At 45.1% G+C, this 24014-nt stretch overlaps 1 protein-coding gene across 1 annotated transcript in view; it reads right to left on the bottom strand.

Moving 5' to 3' along the window:
• The window catches only part of CNTRL (centriolin), a gene marked incomplete at its 5' end in the record, with an annotated part of 66127 nt that overhangs the window by 7855 nt on the left and 34258 nt on the right, over positions 1 to 24014 (bottom strand). The window contains 16 exon segments of the mRNA XM_015415817.1: positions 1855 to 1928; positions 2121 to 2278; positions 5051 to 5268; positions 5980 to 6095; positions 8546 to 8705; positions 9268 to 9432; positions 9679 to 9805; positions 11009 to 11149; positions 11965 to 12095; positions 13151 to 13343; positions 15713 to 15894; positions 17298 to 17581; positions 18236 to 18452; positions 19438 to 19577; positions 22521 to 22665; positions 23266 to 23382. Of these exon segments, the coding sequence (XP_015271303.1) occupies positions 1855 to 1928; positions 2121 to 2278; positions 5051 to 5268; positions 5980 to 6095; positions 8546 to 8705; positions 9268 to 9432; positions 9679 to 9805; positions 11009 to 11149; positions 11965 to 12095; positions 13151 to 13343; positions 15713 to 15894; positions 17298 to 17581; positions 18236 to 18452; positions 19438 to 19577; positions 22521 to 22665; positions 23266 to 23382 (2568 nt within the window).

Here is a 24014-nt window from a genome sequence, read left to right as displayed (position 1 = left end):
TTAAGAGCTCTCCAGCTGTCACCTGGAGACTGGCAACAGCTTGTCTGGAGTGTGGGCAGTATGGTATTGTATCTGTCTGAGGTCCCCCTCTTCCTCCTCCTCCTCAGACCCCACCCTCAGCAGGCTTCAACCCTATGTCCTTTCCAGGCAACCATCAGCCAACCTTTATCTGCCTGTCTGTCTTTAGTTTTACACACACACACACACCCCACAGCCTCTGCCTAGGGAAAGGGCAGTCTTTCCCTGCAGTGGGAACCAAGGCAGCTGACATCATTCTCCTCTCCCCCGTATGATCCGCACAACTACCCTATGAGGTATGTTATGGTTGAAAGTGTGTGAATGGTCCATAGTCCCCCAGGCAGCTTTTAAAACATGAACCTGGGACCTGCACACCATCTGTGGCAGTAATGGGGTGACTGCTGGCACCTTTTCCTATCATTTTTTGCCTTGAGGTATTCTGCTTGTGGTGTGATCTGTCTTCTTTGTGGTGTGGCGTGATTGTGTTATTGGGTTTGTTTCTTTTAAAAGGGAAGTGATGTGTTGTGAGTGAGGACATATGTTACCTCAGAATACAGTAGTTCCCATATGCAACTGAAAATTCCAACTGCCTTGCGGGGGGGGGGAGTTTGAGGTGTGGAATGGAGTGAAGTCCAATCAGCTTCCATATGCAAAAGACCTTGAAACGCTGGGCGGGACTGCACAAAGCAGCCAGTCAACCCAGCCAGTGTCTTCTGAGTGGCAGTTCTTCCGGCCAAACACTAAAGGCGGGCATTTTAGAACGTTTGTCCCCACTACTGCTTTATTATAAGGGAGAGATATTATTATTTCATTCGGTTTATATACCGCTCTGACCCGAAGGTCTCAGAGCGGTTTGCAGGCAGGTTGCAAGTGCAAGTTTCAAGTCCCTTACTAAGGCCACATGGTATAGGGGTGGGGGCTGCCTACGGGCACCCCAGTGGGGGTAGCTATCCTTTGGCTCCGGCTTCGGTTTCCCCAGCGGTCCATTTTTGGGGTTGGCATTTCTCTGGTGTCAGGGCAGGTCTTCTAGCTTGGAGGTTTCTGGCGCGCGGTCCGTATCAGTTCCGGCTCGGCTATATCCACATCCGGCTCCGCCGAGCCTGCGCCTTTACGTCCCGCGCTCCTCCACGACTCTCCTTTCGCCTCCACCGGTCGATGTTTCTCTGGCCACCAGGGATCGCCACACCGTGCCATTGTTGCTGTCGCCGTCGCTGATGTTCCCACCACAACCTCGGACGGAGGAGGGTGCCCCCTACCCTTCTAAGGGTAGGTACCCATTTATCTATTTGCTTTCCTTTTACTTTTGCTTTCGAACCGCTGGGTGGGCGGAAGCTAGGACTAGGGCCGAGAGCTCACCCCGGCCGCGGTGGGTATCGAACAGCCATAGCGGCTGCTCGCTTGATGTTACTGCAGGCCTGTGTGGGCTGTCACTGGCCAGCAGCTTTGACATCATGAGCTCCTCCCTCCCTCCAAACCCAGTCCAGTTTTATAGCTTTCTTTTTAAAAGCATGTCTTTTTTTCCTTATAGAAGACAAATAGTGCAGCACAACTGGGGAGAGGGGTGATCCAGCATCTGAAGTCCTATGAATGCTGGGGACACAAGTGGTATGAGCTGGGCAGAAGAACCCAGTCACAGTTTCAACCCACCCTTTAGCAAAAAATATACCGCTTAATCCTAGACATGTTTAGTGGGACATCCACAAGCATGTATGCATGGGATCAGGATGCTAATTAGGCAGGTAATAACTCCATCTTCCCTAGAGGCTTCAACTATTTCAATGAAGTCTTTTGATTTCTTGTCAATGATATCTAAAATACAAAGCAGACAAAGCTTACCTGCTGCAAGAGCTGAAAATGCTGTCTGGTATCATTCAGTTCAGTCTTCAGTATATTCAGTTCCTCCTTTTTTTCTGAAGAAAACACATTTCACAGCTTGTTGCAAGAAGAGACAATCAAGAAGAGTGTACCGAAAAGAATATGAATTTAGTTTAAAAAGAATACCCATCATAGATTAGGTATTACATTTGCCATATGATGTGGGTCGAAGCAGACAGACAAAGAAACAAAAAGATTGTGTACATATTTGGAAAGCTACTTTGTACCATGAAAATGCTTCTGCAGGTTTGCAGTCTCTTCATTGAGAGATTTTTTCTGTTTTTGTAGCTGGTTAACTTCTAGCTGCAGTTTTCGGATATCTGAGTCCATATTCTCTATGCTGGTGAGGACTGCTTTACTGTTGTCTTCAGTAGCAGCTAAAGTTCTGTGAAATACAACACATATACATTTGTTCTGGATTCTCCTTCATGTTTGCTAAGATCCAGGGGTCTTTTTGTAGAAAAAGAGCTGTCGGAGCTCATTAGCATAACTCATTAGCATATGCCACACCCCCTGACATCACCAGAAGACAAAAAGGTGTGAGCCGGAGGCTAAAAAACTGTGAGCTCGCTCACACTCATTCAGCTTAGAGGGAACACTGGACTGGAGTCACTCTGTATATAGTAGGTGGTCCCCCCCGTCCCCTTTCTCCCCATGATAAGATGTCCCAGTTCCGACCATCTGGGCCTCTCCCTCACGCCTCCGCTCGAGCAACAACCAACAGCTACCCCGCTTACCGCGGCCGACAGCTCCAGGGAGAGGTCTCAAAACTCCAAGACGGGAGGAGAGACGATGGGCCAGGAGACGGGAAAGAGCGGGGACGGTGGGGGCATGGTCGCACCGCAGCCGCTTCCCCACAGAGCATGCCCCTGTATACGGGGGGAAAGGCAAGTCCCCAAGAGACGTCGCCGCCGCTGCCGGTCCCCACCGGGCCTACGCAACAAAGCCGCAGTAGTTGTTCCGGGCGACGGCCTCCACATGGGCCCTCTGTCACGGACGGGGTCGAAACGCCCCCACCCCTGGCAGGGCGTTGGAGCCTTTATAAGGAGGCGGGACCACTTGGGATGGACATCCCACATAGCCAATAAGAAGGAAGGAAGGAGGAAAGAGGGTATAAAAGGGGAATGAGAAGGGAGGCTGAGGAGGAAGGAACTGTGGAGTGGATACCAGAGATGGGCTGGCCAGGACGTCGAAGGGAGAGTCGACGAGGCAGCCGTCTCCCATGACTCTAGCAGAGGCGCAGGTTTTCTCTTGGTGACGTAACCGGAGAACCGGCCCAATTTCTGAGGCCTCCCGTTCCCCTTTTAAGAGGGGAAAGACCTTCTTAAGGACGATGACCGGGGGGGGGGACCCCTTCGGCCAGGCTGGGGCGCCACATAAGAGAAGTTTAGCTTATGCACGTCAGGCTAAGTTCTTGAACTCCGCCACGTTAGACGACGGGGGGCAGACCCAAGAATAAATATATTCAATATTATGTTTTTAAAGCCACGCCTAGGAAGCTGGTGGTGGACGGGAAACCACAGAGGAAAGGGGCTTTGGGGGGGGGGGACGGGGGGACCGGAGGCCTCGAAGGCAGAAGGGAAAAAAGCGTAGAGAGGATGCATACAGAGACTGGCCCTGAGCTGCTGCGGGGCTCCCCTTTGGGCGAGCGGTGCTCGGGGAGAGCCCGCAGCCAGGTTCCCCTCGTTGCAAGTTCTCCTTTGCGAACTCCCGCCTGCAAAAAAAAAAAGCCTTCGGAGAACCCTCGTCTGCACCCACCCTGTGCCAGATGGTAGCTGGCGGGGCAAACCCCGCTGGGAGAGGAGACGCGTTGGGATGGGCGAGGCGCGTGGCTGGTAGGAGAGAAGGCATCTTCCCCCGGGTCCTCCATTGTCGGGCATGACGACGCTTCTGCTCCGGCGGTCTCCACGTTCACGGCCCTCCTCCTCCTCCTCCCAGTCCTGCAGGCCGGGCGCAGAGCTCCACCCCAGCCTCTTGCTCTTGCTGGCGGCTGGCTGGCTGCTCTTGGGCAAGCGGAGGGAACAAGCCCTCCGCAGATGGCCGTGAAGCAGAGGGCGGCCTGAAGAAGGGGGCGGGGCTTCATCATGTGACCGCCCCGCCCCCCAGAGCGTCTCTCCCGGAGCGCCGTACCAGGGCGCTCCAGGAGGATGAGAGCCCTGCTAAGATCAATTTATTTTTTCAAAAACATTAGAGCTTAAAGCACAGTGATCGTTCCAGTTGTTGGGCGAGACTTTATAATCTAATGAGGGGCAAATCTCTCTTGGAGCGGTAACGATAAACTGGAAAAAGTAGGTGGGGAGAGCACCATTTAAAAAAAAAAGGGGCTGTGGCTCAGTGGCAAAGCATCTGCTTTTCATGCAGAAGATCCCAGGTTCAATCCCCAGCATCTTCAGGTTGCAGGTGATGTGAAAGACACTAAACAGCTGGGGCGTTTACTATGTTGGAGTATCCCAGTCAGGCTTTTCCTGTTAGATGTGTTGGGCCAACAAATGTTCAAACCACTCTCTGGAAGTACACCTGGGCTGACAACATGGTATCCTAGTGCATGAAAGCAGGGGACAGCCAACTCTAGCATTCTGTCTGCTGCTTAGGGCCACAACTGCCCATGGCTACCAATGGAAAACTTGCCTCTGCCCAGGACAATGTGAGCTCAGCCCTGCTTGGGTGCCTTGGAGGTGAACCATCAGAGCTAGTGAAGTGTAACTAATTGGATTGTTCACTTCTCTACTATACGCGCAAGACATAATTGGCTGAAATTTAGATGAAGTATCTTGCCACTTTTCTTCGTTTAGGGCACTGCATACAAAACCCCCAAAGAGATGTAATAGTAAATCCCTCCCCCATTCCCCCGGAGAAATGAAAAAGATTGCTACAGATTGTGCTAACTGCTGCACAATATGCTCTTGTGTTTCTTCTTGCAATGGCCTTCAAGCACCAGAAGACTCCGGGATGATACACAGCTATTTTACTGGTAATTGTGCGCTCTTATTTTAAATGGACAATAGTGGCTCCGTAAAACCCTGAAGAGCTTTCTTCTTCTTTTAACAGGCAGCTCCAAAACAAAAAACAGGGCTACCCAGAAGAGGGCCTCTCCACAGCATTGCGGTGGATTCTTGTGCAGGAAGAGAAGCCTCTCTCCACAGCTGGCTTTCCTCACCTTTTCGTTTGTGACAACTTCTCCTGCAAACGCTGACAGTTGTCTTCTAGCTGTTGTTTCTCGCTGCTCAGTGCCTTGATGCTGTTCTGCAGAGTATGGCACTGACAGTTCAGCCGTTCAGCTTCTTTCTGGGCCCCCTCGAGCCGCTGCCTCTGGTGTTCCGCTTCCCCTCGCTGCTGCTGGGAGGCCCGCTGCAGAGTCTCCAGCTCCAGTTTCTCCTGGGCAGGAAACAAATATGCAGTGAGGCCACAGGTTTGATTCCTGTAATGTCTCCATTTGACAGTTTTGTCTCCTGCCTAGTTATGACAGTTCACTTTTGTCTCCTTTATTGGATCGTGTATACCTTTGACAATGGCTGTAAGGCTGCACCGTATGTCCAACAGGTGGCATGGAGAAGGTTTGATGAATGGCCCTTCCTGAGGCCTTTCAGTACAGTTCAGGCTTCTTGAATGTAAAAAGGATTCTTAAAATAATTAGAGCACCATGCATTTTCCTCCAAGGGTAACTGCACTTTCTAAGCAATCATTGTAACCTAGAAAGATAGCAACTTCTTTCCAGACAGCACATTTATGGCCATTTTAAAGCCATTTCATACACTGCACAAGAGGCAACGCTGAGTTTCAGGCAATCATGGCTTTCCAACAACTGGAAGTGTATTGTTCTTAGGTGTATCCCAGCCACATTTTTAGGTATACACTTAAAATATCTTCTCAAGGGAATATGTAAGGAATGTCGATGTACAGAGAGCTGGTGACTACAGAAACTGGTGTTATTAGACGGTACATCTTTCTGAAATTACATGGATATGGAAGTTGCTGTTGCAACTGATGTCACCATGGCAAGATGAAGACATGCCCAGTCTCGCATGACAATACACCCCAAGTTATATCTGAATTCTAAAGTGGCCCTGGCTGTACTTCAGTGCTTACCTCTAGGACTACAACTTGCATCTTTTCCAGTTCATTAACTTTTTGTTCATGCTGGAGCTTTACACCCTCCAGTTCACCATTTTCAAGCTGCAACATTTCCAGAACGTGCTTCAGTTCTAATAATTGATAAGCACAAGCAAAGACAGTTAAGTTCCAAGGAGGCTGATGAAGCACATATGTGAAAGTAAAAAGAAGATCTCAGCTAGCAAGGCTGGGAAAGAACCCCTGCTGAAGAACGTGGAAAGGCTATTACTGATAACATTAGACAATGGTCTAACGCCATATAAGGTAGCTTTATTTGCCCCCTTTGCATTCTCAACAAAGACAACTTTTAGGATATTACTTTGTATTTAGATTTACAGCCTTAACTGCAATACTTGTGTATGGCTAATCTGGATTCACTGGAACCTGGTGGTGAGAAAGATCCTGCTTAGGTCCCTCAGCACTAGTCAGGGGTGAGGTTGGAGGGTGGGATTTGTTCTCTTGCCTGTGCACAACTAGCTGAAGAATGCTGGAAAAGAAAATTACTATGGATTATTTCATTCCCCTGCTCAATCCAATGGGATCTCTGGGTTGGATTCTACTAGTTTTTCCCGAGGTGCAAGAGGGAAAATGAGTAACCTCACTTGGTTCCTATCCTCAGGACAGCCCCCCCCCCCAGCTTTTTGTCACAATCCCTAGAACAGCCTTTACAGGAGTCAAAAGGGAACCATCCTCACATATACACCAGTGGAAAAGCTGGTAGATCTGACCCTCCCTGGTTAACAATACCTGAATTACTAGCGCATGAGTCACTTGGGATGTTATCACAACCTTCTCTGAGACTCCATACGTTCTCATGCAAAACTGGTCTCAGGAATCTGGCTATGGCCGTTGGGAATTAAAGACTTGGGGTAAGGAGAGACAGTATTTATTATTAAGCTTTAGATGCTACTATTTAGTGAATTGTAGCTTTTAGATATTATAAACTACTGTTTAGGTTTTTTTGGGAACTGCTTTGCTAGTATTACTGCTGACAGGTAGTACATAAATATTGCAGCTAAATAAACGAAGCAGTCATAACAACAGATGGTTAAATAATGATAACAATATTGTTGCACACCAGATCCATCTCCCCACCATCTATATCAACACAACGATTAGGACTCAATTTACCCATTTTTACTCAAAAGGAAGATGAGCCTGAATGTTAGATGACTTCCTGAAAAATGTTCTACACATTTAAAAAAATTATTCTTACTTGGGTACAAATGTAAGACAACCCCCTCTTTTTTTTCACATCATGAAACCTAGTCTTGCGTTTGAGTAAATACTCTGTGTACGACAATGGAAAGATTCTCCCCCCTACCCCACACACACAATAATCAAAGCACATTTAAACAACATTTATTTTTAGTTCCAGGTTACAATCTCTCTCTTCGCAAGTACCTAACACAGATCGATATTATTAAAAAAAGATTATTGTAACGTCTCACTGATAGACAAAGCAGGCTCTACGATAAGTTCATTAGTCTCTAAAGTGCCACAGGACTCTGTGATTTCGGCTGCCCCTTCCCCCAACTTGTTATTTAGTGAATTAACTTAGTAATTACTGCAGTTCTTTATAATTTGCCACCTATTTTTGAGGCCAATGAGGGCATATTAAGAACATAAGAGAGGCCAATGTTGGATCAGGCCAATGGCCCTTCCAGTCCAACACTCAATCACACAGTGGCCAAAAATACCAGGTGCCATCAGGAGGTCCACCAGTGGGGCTAGGACACTAGGAGCCCTTCCACAGTTGCCTCCCCCCCCCCAGCACCAAGAATACAGTGCATCACCTGCCCCAGCCTGTGTGTTCCTATCTATACCTTGTGGCTAATAGCCACCGATGGACTTCTGTTCCATATGCTTGTCTAATTCCCTCTTGAAGCTGTCCATGCTTGTAGCCACCACCACCTCCTGTGGCAGTGAATTCCATGTGTTAATCACTCTTTGGGTGAAGAAGTACTTCCTTTTATCTGTTCTAACCCAACTGCTCAGCCATTTCATTGAGTGCCCACGAGTTCTTGTATTGTGAGAAAGGGAGAAAAGTACTTCTTTCTTTACCTGCTCTATCCCATGCGTAACCTTATAAACCTCAATCATGTCACCCCTCAGTTGTCGTTTCTCCATGGTAAAGAGCCCCAAGCGTTTTAACCTTTCTTCATAGGGAAAGTGTTCCAACCCTTTTATCATTCTAGTTGCCCTTTTCTGCACTTTTCCCAATGCTATAATATCCTTTCTGAGGTGTGGTGACCAGAACTGTACACAGTACTCCAAATGTGGTTGCACCATTGATTTATACAGGGGCATTATGATACTGGCTGATTTGTTCTCTCAGTTCCCTTCCTAATAATCCCCAGCATAGTGTTGGCCTTTTTTTTATTGCAGTTGCACACTGTCTAGACATTTTCATTGAGTTATCCAGTATGACTCCAAGTTCTCTCAATTGGTCAGCCTCTGCCAGTTCGGACCCCATCAACGTTTATTTATTTATATTGTAAAGCTCGAACAAAAACAACTGGGTTTTAAAAAAAAGCCAAACCTGTCTTATGCTTTGTTATGAGTCCCAGGATATCCTGCAGCCTCTCCTCCTCTTTTCGGATATTCTGTGTGATTAGGGACAGTTGGGCTCTCTTCTCACTGACCTGAGCACTGAGTTCTCCTTTCTGAACGCTCAGCTCTTCGAAGAGAGATTTCACTTCCTGGACAAAAGAACCAGCATTGTCATGCGTAAAGCAGTATTCCTGTTTGTACACAAATAATTGATTATACCTTTTTTTTTCTAGAAGAGATTGGATTTATACCCCGCCCTTCACTACCCAAAGGAGTCTCAGAGTGGCTTACAAACTCCTTTCCCTCCCCCTCCCCACAACAGACACCCTGGGAGGGTAGGTGGGGCTGAGAGAGCTCTGACACAAACTGCTCTTTTTTCAAGAACAGCTCTTATCAGAGCTACGGCTTGCCCAAGGTCATCCAGCCAGGTGCAAGTGGAGGAGTGGGGAATCAAACCCGGTTCTCCCAGATTAGAGTCCGTGCACTTAACCACTACACCAATTTTTGCTTCACTCCCCGTGCCCCCAATTCCCATTTAAGTTGGGATAGTGTCAATTAGAACTTTATGGACAAATGACTGGCATTAAGGCAATGGGGTGGTCTGAATCATAGCCCCTGAATTGTTTCCAATGCAATCCAAATGATAAGTGAGCACACCAAAACATTAGGCATGCACATACACAGACGAACGCCCCCAAATGTTTGGAAAACCTTTATTTGCTGCCGCTTTTCAGCCACATCAGCCTCGCCGTCCCTGAGAGCTTCTGTGAGGTTAGCATTTTTCTGGGCGATGCTACCTTGGAGGAGGTGCAGCTCTTCCTTTTTTTGACAGAGCAGTCTATCCAAAATCCCCAGCTCTTGCTGTTTAGCTGCAGTCTACGAAAATTGGAGGGAAGAAAAGAGAGAGAGAGAAAGCCAGCTACATCCGAAGTGCTGATGCACTCTGGGAAAAATTCCTTGCTACTTGGCCCCTGGGATGATTGGAAGGCTACACCAGTAAGTGAGCTAAGAGTCTGAGCTGGCAATTGCCAGCTCCAAGTCAGCATCAACCCCAACATCAGGACTCGCATTTCCGGGAAGGCTGAACTGAGTCAGAGATGCCTCACAACGAATTGTGCTTACCTGCTCCTTCAACCTCTCTAGCTCACTTTTTTTGCTCTGAAGAATATTTTCTGCTTCTTTAAGTATCTGAAGATGGTGGTCTTCATTACCTTCTGCAACTTGTATATCTGTCTGCAGCTTCTGAAGACTAGAAAAGGATTAAAATAATCTGAGGAAGTGCATGTAACACTGTAATCTTGTGCAGCTCAAGAAAATGGCTGACTGAGCCAGCAACATACTCGTAGCTACCTTGCCAGTACAACAGATCGGAGACTGAACCGGCAGTTGCCAGTGTGAAGGCGGCTTTGGCCATGAACTCTGTAGGGGGCTGTGGCCAATTTGTTACTGCTTCTGCCTCAGATCTTTCTCTGAGAAATGAGGGTAACACTATGCCTCATCTTGGGGGGCTATTGTAGGTATTCTTAATGAAGAAGAAGAGATTGGATTTATACCCCGCCCTTCATTACCCAAAGGTGTCTCAGAGCGGCTTACAAACTCCTTTCCCTTCCCCTCCCCAGAACAGACACCCTGGGAGGTAGGTGGGGCTGAGAGAGCTCTGGCAGAAACTGCTGTTTTTCAAGAACAGCTCTTATCAGAACTATGGCTTGCCCAAGGTCATCCAGCAGGTGCAAATGTCTCCTGGTACATTATGCAAATTAGCCCTGATATCAATTTAAAAGGTAGGTGAAAAACAAAGACTTCCTCAGCTGCCATAATTAACTTGCCTTTCAGTCAGTATTTCAATCTTCTGGCTCAGTGGGGAATCAAACCCGGTTCTTCCAGATTAGAGTCCGCGCACTTAACCACTACACCAAACTGGCTCTTTTATTAATGTATTTGAAACAACATTCTAAAAGTGAATCCAAGTAGTATCCTCATCTATTGGGTCGGAAGGGACCTCGCATACTCTTGTGGCTGTCCCCCATCCTGTGTACTGCCTGATTTACCAGTCGTGGATGCCATGCGCATATATGCAAGGTGCTGTCATGAGGCAACTTAATCAGGCCCCAGTGTGCTGGTGGCCACAGAGATCGGCACAGAAAGAGTGGAAGAGAAGAGGCCAGACAAAATAAGAATTGACGGGGCACTGGCTGAAGATAAAAGATTATAGTTCTTTACTCTGCAACAAGAAAAGCTTCCTTATAGCACCAAGTATGAACAGGGCGAAGTCAGAGAGAAGTGTTCTTGATGGCTGCCCTGGAAATGCAGAAATATTTCAGCAGTGGCGACGGGGGTACTTATCTGTGAGTCCATAGACATGTCTCCTGGTACATTATGCAAATTAGCCCTGATATCAATTTAAAAGGTAGGTGAAAAACAAAGACTTCCTCAGCTGCCATAATTAACTTGCCTTTCAGTCAGTATTTCAATCTTCTGGCTCAGTGACTGGAATTCAGAATCTTTTGCTGACACAACTTTGTTGATTTCCTTCAGTATACCTTCTTGTTCCATTTTGTGCTGTTCCAAGTCCTTTGCATCTGCTTGAAGCAACCTGGAATGAATTCATGAAGGCCTTTTTAGTGCTGCTTGTTTGAAGGGAGTGCCACACTAAAGTTCTGACTGTCCTTTTTTATATATAAATCTAAACCAACTGGTTGGCTTCACCAGCTGTGCCCCCTTTTCTCTTTCTGGACACAGGTATGGTTTAGGAGAGGTGAGATAGAGGAAGCAGTCAGGACACACACACAGGCAAGGCAGGATCTTCTCCAGTAGCTCTCCTTCATTTCCTTCATTTCTTACAATTCATATCCCACTTTATCCTGGGAGGTCCAATGGTGGCTAAAGGCATATCACTACTGTGGCCCAAACAGGCACTCGGAGTAAACCACTGCACATATAATTAAAAAACACAAGCAACACTACAAGAAAGCAATAAATACTGAATAACAAAGTCACCCAAGCAGCACCACCAATACTAAAACAATTACAGCAAAAACAAGCATGCCACTCTTAACAAACTCACAATAAAAGTGGATCACGTAAAGTAACCTGTATTTGGGGCAAAAAGGGAACAGAGGAAGGGAGAAAACCCTGAATTTTATAATGTTGATCTCAAACATTATAACAAAAGGAAAAAAACCAACATATACACTTAATTCCTCCAAACACAGGCTCGGGGGGGGGGGGGTGAAGCAGGACAGCACTGGCAAGCAACCATGTAAGGGGGGGGACTACTACAGTGAGGAGAATCAGGTAAGATTGGCCCCCCTCCTTCTTGACCCAGCAGAAAGCTGGTAGGATCCAAACAAAAGTGGCTCCTCCACTATATACATCCAAGCAATGTGTTTTAGCACAGCTGTAGCATACCTTAATTGCTGATCAGCTTTTACAAGCTTCACTGCCATCTCTTGAGCCCGTCTCTCAAGCTCCTCGGCTTCCTTTTCAGTCTGAGTCAAATGTTGCTTGGCGCTGTTGTATTTCTGAATTGTGTCTTTGGTCTAGAAAGTTAAAAATAAATCTCTTCCAGCGTTTTGAAATGATAGGAATTCTTATCCCAAATGGTATTAGAACAGGTGGCTCTTGTCTCTTTATATGTAGTTACCTGGCACTTGCTTTGTCTCAAACAGATTGTTAGTGTGGAGGAGAAAAAGGAAGTTTTGGATGAAACACCAGAACACAGGAGAACAATTCATTAGAACAAATCCATTTGTGTCACATACTTTTTAACAATTGTGCACTGTCAATTCACCAGTCTTTGCAATCATTCCATATCTGGAGATGCATGGAAATATGTTATGTGAACAATTCATTCCTGTGTTTTTCTTCTCCTGATCATCTGTTGAACTGCAGCCTTCACATACAGTAGTCCAGTCACAGATCTCCACATCTCTACAGTCATGAACATGACTTGCAAACCTTAGGCTGTCCTCATAAAAATCATGTAGTCCAGCCCGATTTTACTTTAGTAACTAAAAATGCCACCAGAGGAACCCTCTCCCAAAGATCTCACAAAAGGCACTGACATGATGTTAGGATCAGCCACCCAGTGTGGGATTGTGTCAACCAGTGAATCTACATATTGGGGGGGGGGGAGGGTTGGTGAAGTGATGTGTGGATGCTGGAAGTCTTGCTGAAGGGATAGCAAAAGCACAGAGCTGGTAGGTAGAAGATATGGGACTGAGGAACTTACTGAAAACTAAAAACAAAACCATTCATTGTTAGGGTTGCCAAATCCAATAGGAAACAGGGTTCCTCTACCTTAAATGGATGCAAACTAGGAAGGATTTTTGGTAGGCACCACTTTTCTGGTAACAAGCTTACAGTGGAAAAAGAAGTTGCCCCATCAGAATTCTCTTTTATACACTGCTACTAAAACCACAGGAGTTCTGCCCCACAGTGAATTTATTTACATTACTTATAGTCTGCCTTCCTCACGGAGGACTAAAGGCGAATTGCACAGTGTAAGCGTAAGGTGCTTACAGGCTGGAGATTCTACTGGGCCCTCTACGTCACTCTGAACTTCTAAGATTTTATTAAAAGCAAACAACATTACTTTTCCTCGAGTGTTTTCAAGTTCATTTTCTGCTTCAGCAAGAAGTCTGTCTGCCTCCCTAAGTTCAGCCCGCCTCTTTAGAAGAGTTTTTTCTATGCATTCGATTTCATCTGCAATGTCTTCCTGACGTTGGAGAGATTGCTCCAGCTCCAGCTCTGTAATCAGGCTGTTCACATGCCCATCAGTGAAGTCCCTGAAAACACAGAATGTTGAGAAGTCAACACAGAATGTATACAGGTGTCAAGGAGTTTTAACTGAGCCCTGATCTACAGGGGAGGGCAGTTTAAAAACTTAATTTAATAAATAAACTAACTAATAGGCAAGGCAAAAAAAGTTGTCTTTGCACAACAGAGGGAGCGGGCTATAGCCAGAGGGTGGCCTTGAAACAGTTACTCCAGAATTTTTTTGAATGGGAAAATGGAAGACAGTTGGGCGGGGAGTAGAAGAACCGCTAAAGCTTTCCTAGATCCTTTCTGCTGAAAGCAGTGCAGTTGGTGTGCCATGCCATTGTGAGCTGAGCACAGAGAGAACCATGTGTGAAGCTGCATGACAATAATGGAGAACTGTATTTTTATTTATGTATTTATTATTTTAAAACATTTAAATAGTAATAATATTTTTAATACTATTTATTATATTTATTTTTTAAAAAACATGCATAGCAAAACTCTCAGCCCAATGGCTTCTGAAGTGCCCTTCTACAAATAACTAGATCATTCAACAGTAACTAAGACTGTCACGAGCAACAACAAAAACCACACCTTACGTACTAAAAGCAAAGAAGTATTTTTTAAAAAGAGGGCCATGTAGGACAGATCTCAGGGGGCCCGGGTGAACAGAAATGTTTTCACCTAGCTCCTAACCCTGGAGAGGCTAGGTTTTAGGAATTCCAGAGGCCTGGTGCCAATGCAGAAAAGGCACTGTCACCAGGAACTGATCACCTTATCTCTAAAATTGGGATTCTATGAAAAATTGCCTCTGTAGACAATATTGATTACTGAGAAAGCGCATATGGGAGCTTTAAATACCCTGGTCCTGGACAGTTTAGGATAGGGATGGGCACGAACCTCGTCACAAAACTAATTTCCTAACAAACATCACCAGTTTGTGGTTCACAAACTGGAGGTTCATGCCCATCCTTATCCACGACCCTCCCACCACTCTCCACATAGTTTCGGAGGTTCGTGGTGGGAAGCGGGGGGAGGGGGGGCTAGAGGGATTGCTGAAATGGCTTGCAACCATTTCAGCCTAACAACGGGGCTGGTGTGTCCGGCTGTTAGACTGAAATAGATACAAGCCATTTCAGAGATCCCTTTCACTCCCCCCCCCGACTTCCAAGCATTTCCTTTCAATGGCTTTTGCAAAATCTTCCCCCCCTTCTAGTCTGCTGGCCTCAGAGAGCCGCCCCAAACAGAAAAGAGAGAGGGAAGATCTCAGATCTTCCCCCGAATCTCACAAACCAATTCAGTAAATCGGGAGGTTCGTGTTTGTGCCCATTCCCAGTTTAGATCTTTAAAAGCCAATGACCTATCATATGAATTATAATGGAAACTGAACAGGCTACCAGCACAGCTCTTTGAACATTTACAAGATGCATTCCTGACAGACATCAATCTTGCCACTGTGAACCATCTGTGTTAAAATATTGGCCTCTGATGATTCTAGGATGGTATCAACAGTGTTTGTCTGAATACTTGGGGCAAAAAGAAAAACAAACTTAAGAGGCTTATTGAGATAAGACAAAACATCCTTTTCCGAACTTGATAAAATACTTCTAGGTTCTGATGATAAGCTCATCCGTAAATTGTACTCACTCTTATTAGAATACTAGATGCAAGATGAGACTGTAAAGGTTCCAATGATTGCATGGGCAAGAAATTTAGAGCATGTTATCGAACTAAATAAATGGGAAAAGGTGTGGCAAAGTGTAAAATGTTTGAAGGCAATACCTTTGAAGGAAAATGTGTTTAAGATGTTTCACCGCTGGTATTTAACACCTGATAGATTGGCCCGCTTTTATTCTAGTTCTAGTGTTAATATTGGAAATGTAAATCTCGTGGGTTCTTTTTATCATGTCTGGTGGTCGTGTAATGTAGTCAAAAGGTATTGGAAGGAGATTCATATGATATTAACACAAATAACAAAAATTCAGATTCCTTTAGACCCTGAAATATTTTTATTAAATATATTACCGGATAACATACATAATGTGATAAATATCTGATTGTTCATTTGTTAACTGCAGCAAGGATGGTATTGGCAAAGTTCTGGAAGAGGGAAGAACTACCTCGAAAGCAAGACTTTATTAATAAAATTACAGAAGTGGCTGAAATGGACAATTTAACCCAAAAACTTTGCAGGAAAGATAATGATGTTTTTCAAAAAAAACTTGGTTAAAATTGTATAATTGGTTAGATAAGAAAGGACAAGAGGAATAGGCGAACATAGTTAACCTGAAAGATGTGGTACTAAATTTATGTTACAAGGGTTAAGATCCATTATATGTTCTTTGTTGTGTTTGTCAGATGTTGTTTATTCAAATAATTAAAAAAACATCCTTACTTGTATTTACTTGGTTTCTGGGCTGTTCTGCACAGCTCTGCTACTTCATGCTTCAGCTCTTCTCTTTCACTCAAGAGGTTCTCAATGTCCTGGTACAATTCTTCCCTGTCTTTATTAAGGTCATCCTCTTGCTCAGACTTTAACTGATCTAGTACATCTTTTAGTCTTGAGATTTCATCCTCCTGCACCAGATAAACAGTACAATGAGAAAGACTCTTACAAGAAAATTTCACATTTTACAGGATAGACAAATTTCCAACAGGGTCACCCCCTGTTGCAGGAAGTACAAAAACATTTGAAAGGAATACACATCCAAAAACATATAGTGGCACACAGCAGACACACACTGGGGCCACACTACCATCTGTGTGTTTACAGAAATTTGCCTCATCTGCAGATGCTGCAACATACACTATGTGGACATACAATGGGGACATCACAACTTCCAAAAATTTACAGAGTGCTTTTATATATCTATGAAGACAATTTCCATGTTTCCCAACAACACTCTGCGCTCTAAACAGATATGTTAAGTCACTGCCTAGGCTTTATTTTGATTCAGTTCCTTGGGTTTTGCTTACAGAATTCTGGCAAACATACACTGATAAAAATATTTTCACATTTAAATTTTCCAGCCAAGAACATACACTGCAGACTTATATAAATCAAATTAAAATGAGAGCATGTGATGCCTTAAAGACTTATTGCGGCACAAACTTTCCTGGGATAGAGGTACAAAAGTTTCTGCCACAGTAAATCTGTTAGTCTGAAGTGCCACAAAACTCTGTTGGTTCTGTTCTACCAGACTAATATGTATATTCGGAATGTACTAAATTATGACCTTATTCTCTTCGAATCTGTACAAAACACACTGATTACATTTTTGTTTGAAAATGAAAAATTGTTCACAGGGAAAAAGAGTTTATTTACAATGCAAGGACCAGTTCATTTTATATATAAACTATAGATTCTTGGATTTAGACAAAATCCAAATCACTGTATTTGTATTGATAAAAGCTGCTATTCTAGTATTCACAACAGTTTGTATAAATGATCTCAGCAATCCTTATGACAACTTTTTCAGTGGTGGCCCCATCCTGGTGGAATGAGCTTCCAGAGGAGATCAGGGCCCTGCGGGACCTATTGCAGTTCCACAGGGCCTGTAAAACTGAGCTCTTTCGCCAGGCTTTTGGTGGCCACCACCACCAATGAGGAACATCGTTTGGCGCAAGGGAGAGGGCCTGGACTCTGGAAACCACCATCAACAGCCTAAGAGAACAGCAAACCAGTAAGGACACCTAAATGAGTACCACTTGTTTTTAATGTAATTATTTGCCTTGATGCAAGCCGCCCTGAGCTGGCCCTGGCCGGGACAAAATCTGAATAATAAATAAATATGTCTGACCAACATTTTCACTCCCTGTTTACAAATGGGAAAGCTGAGGCTGGAAAAAAAAACAAGAGCAGTTTGCCTAATGTCATCTTGTCAGCTTTCATCAGATTTGAAATAAGGGACTCCCCAACTCTACTACACTACAGTGAGGAAGATGCATCTTAATTTCAAGGAGTGAACTCGGCAACTTACCAAATTATGGTGCTCAGGTATGTTGCAGTGAAGGACTCCAACAGGGACAAGAGGCACTGAGCAGTTAGCTGGAAGAACTAGCTGGGCTCCTGCTGGAGGGGATCCATATATAACTGCAGAGGGAGCAAGCTGTTCACCACTGGCTCCTACAGGAGGACGGCCATACACCGCCATTCCCGGAGGTGCAGGAGCCCCATCTGGCAACAGGGTATATATAGCAGAACCAGGAAGCGGTACAAAGGAAGAGGAGCCACAAATGGTCACTCCACCATCTCCATGGTTCCCTGTGACATGGGACACAGTGAATATAATCCGTTAGAACACCTTCTCAAACAAAGAAAATCATATACTGTGAAAATTTAAGTGTTCATTTCTAAAGTCATTCTTTTAGATGGTACATTTAAAAAAATCTGATGTTATTGATTTTTAAATTTTAAGTTTGTCTGATTTTGTCGTGAGGATATGCAGTTCTTTTGTGACCCATTTCAAAACTTTCCTTTAGGCTAAATTGACCATAAATCTTAGAAATAAATACAATGAAATAATTTGAAGAAAATTCTCTCTAACAACACATAATCTGTGAAACTGCCTCACAAGTAGTGTAATCAAAGGCTGTCACCAGGCGAGCTGTGGGTGCGAGCAGCTGCAGAAAGGGGATGAATACGGCAGATACAGTTTGCCCCTACCTTCAAAGTAAGGGTCAGCAGATGGGTCAGGCATCCTAGAATGTCAAACCTAATGACATAAAATGGACCTTACTTCCAAGCATGTATGCACAGGTGCAGGTAGTTGCATATTTCTCTGCCGGCCTAGCAGCCCACAGGGCTCTTGCTCTTGTAAGAGTTACATGGCAAGAAGAGTTTCTAACTGGGTTGCTTCTCCCTTTGCTATGGCAGAGAAACTACCTTTCCCATGCCGGTCTTAAAAACTGAACAAACCGGATGAGGATCAAGCTGACCTACCTCCACGAGAGGGAGTTTCTGACAGGCCGCTTCTAACTGGTGTATATGCCCAGCAGGCTCTGGCAGTGGGGGCGACAATAGCTTCCCTCCTGTTTTGCTTACCCTCTCCATGCCCTTTTCTGACTGGAGTGGACATGGGACACTGTAGACCAACTCCAGAATCTTTGGTACTCTGAGAGGCAGGAGTAGATGCCTTAAAAAAAAATTGAAACGCACAATTTGTCAAAGCTTCCATGCGGCAGGTCCCAAGTCAATAGCGTCCATGATGTAATTTAATACAAGTCCCTCTTGTTCTTTGGCCCCAAGACAAATTGTTGTTAACTGTTATCAAGGACCAAAAGCATTCCAGATGCAGGAAAATTTAAACCATTCTGATCTATTTGGCCAGCAGAAGAAACAGAATAGTAATGCCACAGTCCTCTTCATATGTGGAAGCCAATATAGGGGACAGTGTGGTTTGTGGGTCTCAGAACACTGCCCTTTAGCCTGACTCTGCCCAAGATAACTTGATCTTCAAGCTAAACACAATGTTGATATAATACCTGGCACAACACTGTGCTACCCAAAAGCATATATGCAGCTTCATAAACATATACAGAGTTCTCAGTCAACAAGGCTTGGAGCAAGCATCCATGAATGAACAAAGAAAAGCAAGGATTATAGTAAGGATCAGGCCTATTAAACGAAGTTAACTAGTGTGATTTGAGATTTGGCAGAGGCCCATCTTCCCTCAGCAGAAATCTGGTAGGTATCCAACCCTACGTAGTACATAGCCATGCATTTGGACACCACAATAGCTGAACGGTAAATGCAGCAACATCATCGTTATGTAAAAGTGCTGCCACCATATGCAAGAGGGACAAATGTATAAATTAAGGTTCTTGACTAAGCTCTGTAACGAAAATGCCCTTCTTTTGTACACTGCTTTTCCTTGCAACTCCACACTCAGTATTTGGGTTCTGGATGACTGTTTGCCTTCTTCCCATGTATGGAACCCAGGGTGGGGGAAAAGCAACTCAGGAATGGAATTGGAGGGGGGGAAATAGTAGATGAGGAACAGTTAGCCACCCCACCTCCTGCAGAATGAGCAGATGCCCCTGAATCTGCTTTTCAAGATATCATTGAAGTGTTTCTAAAGGAAAGATCTCCATATCTAGTTCCTTCCCATCAGAACTTACTTGTGATGATGTCGGCATGTACAAATGTCCCCTTTGTTTCCGTGGATCTAGTACACTAGCAAGCGTGTCATTCTGGTCAGAGATGGTTTGCTTGAGCGCTTCAATTTCACCCAGTATGTTGCCAATTTCTTCCTTGTTGCCTGTAGAAGAAATGTTTGTATTTAGGTTTATTACAGGGGTGGCCAAACTTGCTTAACGTAAGAGCCACATAGAATAAACATCAGATGTTTGAGAGCCACAAGACATGAACAAATATTGCACATGTTTTATTGAAAAATATGAAAAGCTGCTTGTTATAAACATTAAATAAGACTGCCAAAAATAAAAACAAATGGGGTTAAAAACAGATATTGATAACAATATTTATTTATCCAATTATATTTGTAGGCCAGGGGGTGGGGGCTTTGAGAATGCATTTAAAGTTAAAGTTGCTTTCTTTCTGTGCTCCCTCTCCCACCTCAAGCCTACCCAGGGAGGGGAACACTGGCTGGAGAAGGAAGACCGATGGGGAGGCATGCCTTTCCTTTGCTTCTCCAGCTGCCTTGCCGGGAGCCACAAAATATGTGTGAAAGAGCCGCATGCAGCTCCCGGGCCGCAGTTTGGCCACCCCTGGTTTATTACCTGCACTTTGGTATAGCTTGCCTTGGATCTAAGGCTGGCTTGAGCCATCTGAAAGGAGGGCCCACTCCTCCTGCAGCCCCTGACTGACCTTCCATATCATTCCTGAGAGTCCTCCAATCTTCAAAAGCAAATTTTCAGGAGGTACAAAGGATGCAACTGGAGGGGAGGGGAGGGGAAGGGCAGGCAAGCCATCCTGCAAGCAGCACTTGGTTTGCAATTCTCTGGATCCCACCCACTAGAAGAGCTTAGGAAGCATTAAAAGAACTCCCTGATGAGGTCTGGTGCAACTGCTAGATTCTTGCCTGAACAAGAAGGCTCTGAATTATTCTGAAAGACTGATAGAGCTGAGACACAAACCTGCTTACTCTAGTGGTATGATTTAGTTCTGTTCACAAACAGGAACACTGAAGCCCTGTCTCCTCCTGACCTCTTGAAACGGGGCTTCAGAATTTCCCAAAGTTTTGCCCATGCACATCCTCATAACCAGAAGGGCCAGAGGCAGCCAGGAAGGTATGCAAGGCCAGGACTACTTTGGACCACAAGTTTTAATAATCCACTATAACAGAAAGTAGACCAATAAATAGTTTGCCACTGATCCTATCTCAACAGGTGAGTCTCATTTGCTGAGCAGGTAGTTAAGTGTGCAAATATACCCCAAAGTATTTTTTATTTTATTTTTTTTACATTAGACTTGATATCCCGCTCTTGTCCCATGGCCAGGGTCTCAGAGCGGCTTACAGGGTTTCTGGTGCTAATCACCTGTGTTCCTAGCTAGGGCCACAATGTATGAAGGGGGGGGTGGGACAACCTACCGGCACCCCCTCTGTGGTGGCTATTGCTGTTTCTCCGTTGGCTCGGCATGGTCGGGTCTCCTGGTCCCGCGGGTTGTTCTTTCTCTGGCGTTCTCTGGCGTCTCCGGCATTCAGTGGTGGCGATCTCCTCCTTAGGCGCGCAGCTCCGCCTACTTTCCGGCCCAGCCACGTCCTTTCCGGCTCCGCTGAGCCGGAACTCGGCATCTGCGCACGCCCCTTTCTTCTCTCTTCACGGCAGCCCTCGGTGTACTCCTTCTCCGCCGCCAGGGATCGCTCAAACGCGCACCTTGCCTTGCTCGCCACCGCCTTGCTTGCCGCACCACCAATGCCGTCCACGCCAGGATCGCCACCGCCGCCGCCATCGTTGCCGCCACTGCCGCCGTCTCCGCTATCTCCGCCATCTTCAGCCAACCACACAGGGTGCCCCCCACCCCTCTAAGGGTGGGTACCCATTTACCTACTTGCAATTAGGTTGCTTTCGAGACCGCTGGGTAGGCGGGAGCTGGGACGAAGGTCGAGAGCTCACCTCGACCGCGGTGGTACTCGAACAGCCATAGTGGCTGCTCAGGTGATGTTACAGTGCAGGCGTTTAACTGCCTGCGCCACCCCAATGATTCCAACTGTGGTTGTGTAATGGGGACATTGATTTTATATCCTGTCACAATCTGAATATTGTGACAATTTAAGGACACGGACACCACTATCTTACACACAGTTACAAATTTCTAGGCCCAATGACTTCAATAGACTTAGATAGGTAGAAATCTGCTTAGGATGGTCTTGTTAGATAGAAATAATATAACTAATCACATGGTGTGTTTCAGGAGGTTATGTATTTTTGCTGCTCTGATGTTGTGACATTTCAACACTTAAAACTCTCAGAAGTGTGAAAAAGAAAACGTGAACCATTTTAATCATGTTAATGGGAATGCTTGGAGTCTTCACTTCTGCCCGCCATAAAGGAAATGGAGTTGTATTGCACCAAAACTTTCTGGAGAGAACAATGTTGACCTCTGAGATATCCCAAACACCAGCAAAAATAGACCAACATCTGTTTTAGATTCTGTATTTAGGTTTAAGTGGGTGACAGTGAAAATCTGTAAGAACCCAGATGGTCACTGCCAATTCAATGCAATAATTTGTACGAATATGACAAATGCCAAAGCCCAGATGGTGGAGAAGATGTTTCACTCCCTCTCATTCCTTTGTATGTACTTCTAAAATTAGGAATCCTGGCTGGCTGGCTCTGGAACTGATTCCTCAGATTTTGAAATGGTATAAGAAGCCCTGAGATTTGAACATAAATATAGAAATGTATTGTGAAACGGCCTCTTAGGAAAGCTCAACAATCCTTTTCTCTTATGGAATTTGGCCAGAGTCATTTCCTGTGATGTGACTCATTTGAGTGCATCCTGGCTTTGAAACCAATGTTTTGTAGGTTGTTTTATCCACTGCATTTTTTGATACATGGTGCTCTCAAATGGGGGGAGGGGGGTAAAGAGTGTGTGTGAAGTTTTTATCTCCCACCTTGAGGAACTTAATTATAGTATTTTTAACAGGGACAGAATATGCAAAGGAGAAAATAAATACGAGTTACTTCAAAACCTGAGGCACAATGCAATGAAAAAAACAGGACAGGGAAAACGTTACCTGCCCCAGCCTGCTTTAACAGACTTCGTAGTCGGTCGATTTCTGTTTTCTGCTGTTTCAATAGCTTGTTTAACTTCTCAATCTGGTTTTTCTGGAAATCTGATGTAGCTGTTTCAGCATCAGCCTTTTCCATTTCATACTGAAACTATTAGAAAATAGTTTAGTCAAAACCCTATGGGCCTATTACAGTTAAAGGTAAAGAGACACTTAATATTGCATTATGAAAGCCACTGATTCAAGAATTCTGGCATGACATCTAAGCAGTCACTTAACAAGGCCAGTCAGATCTTGTTTTCTGAACCACAGCCCACCCTATATAGACTATATGTGTAAGGTGTAGTGTGTTAGACTCAAACTGGAGAGACTGGAGTACAAACCCCTGCTCAACCACCATGCTCACTGGATGACCATAGGCCAACCATTCTCTCTCAGCCTAAACAACCTCACACGATTGTTGTGAGGATAAAATGGAGGACAGGAGAATCATGCTGCTCAGAGGATAGGAGGGATAAAAATGTAACCGTCTGAATGTTCACTAGTAATCATTGACCCAAACTGTTCATTCCTCTGTGCCTGAACACACTCTTTGTCCTGGGAAAGTAATCTCTGACCAGGTCTTATATTCCAAAACGTCAGTGGGAACAGGTCCCCCTCATTGCTCCTCATGTTCAAGTCTATACTTCACTCTTGTCCCTTGGCTCAGTGTTGCTTAGCAAGATGTAGGGCAAGAAGAGTGTTTCCAAACCTGCTCTTCCTTGTCTTTCAAAAGTTTCTGCAACAATTCTATTTCTTCTTCTGCTCTGGCAAGGTCCTTCAAGGCCTGAAGGGCCTCCATGGAGGATTTCTCTGCTTCCTGAAGCTCCTAAGATTTAAAACAAAAAGGAACTGTGAACTTATCTTAGGGTAATGTCACATTGACATTTAGTGTGGGCTTCGCTGCTGATCCCTCGCGCATTAAAGTTTCCTGTTCATATTGGCAAACCCGCCTCCCGCACCGAAGCGGGCTGAGTCCTGCGGTTTCTGCTCTTTTTATCCGCGTTTTCTGACACCCGCTGGAACAGGTGTTTTTCCGATATCTCGCGCTTTGTATCCGCGGTTTTGGTATCTGGACAGCAATCCGCCATGACCGTGCTACCCTCCTCCCCTTTTGTGTTTCCGGTTTAAGTTATGCGCATGTGCAAACAGGCGCTAGCTTTTATTTTGGTCTTTTTAGTTTGTATGTACGCCCAAGCGCATGCACAGGTTTTTTTATTATTATTAAACCCTGCGCTGCCGCGGGGACGGCGCACTGTGTGATCAGTACTTCGCACGAGTGAAGCAGAAGACAGAGGGACGTCTGACCACCTCCAAGCAATATAAAACTAGCGCGGCAAGAGGTCCGTGTGACCGCGGCCTTACACACACACACAGCCACTTATATTTTGCACTGGTTAAAAACAGAAAGCTTTGCAGGACTGCTGCTTTATTTTCTCATTTGAAGTAAGTGTGTGCTGT

Source organism: Gekko japonicus, unplaced genomic scaffold, assembly GCF_001447785.1.
Source record: "Gekko japonicus isolate JY-2015 unplaced genomic scaffold, Gekko_japonicus_V1.1 scaffold46, whole genome shotgun sequence".
NCBI classification, from domain to species: Eukaryota; Metazoa; Chordata; class Lepidosauria; order Squamata; family Gekkonidae; genus Gekko; species Gekko japonicus.
The sequence above is the reverse complement of the archived record's forward strand: the minus strand, read 5'-3'. Positions and strand labels throughout refer to the sequence as shown.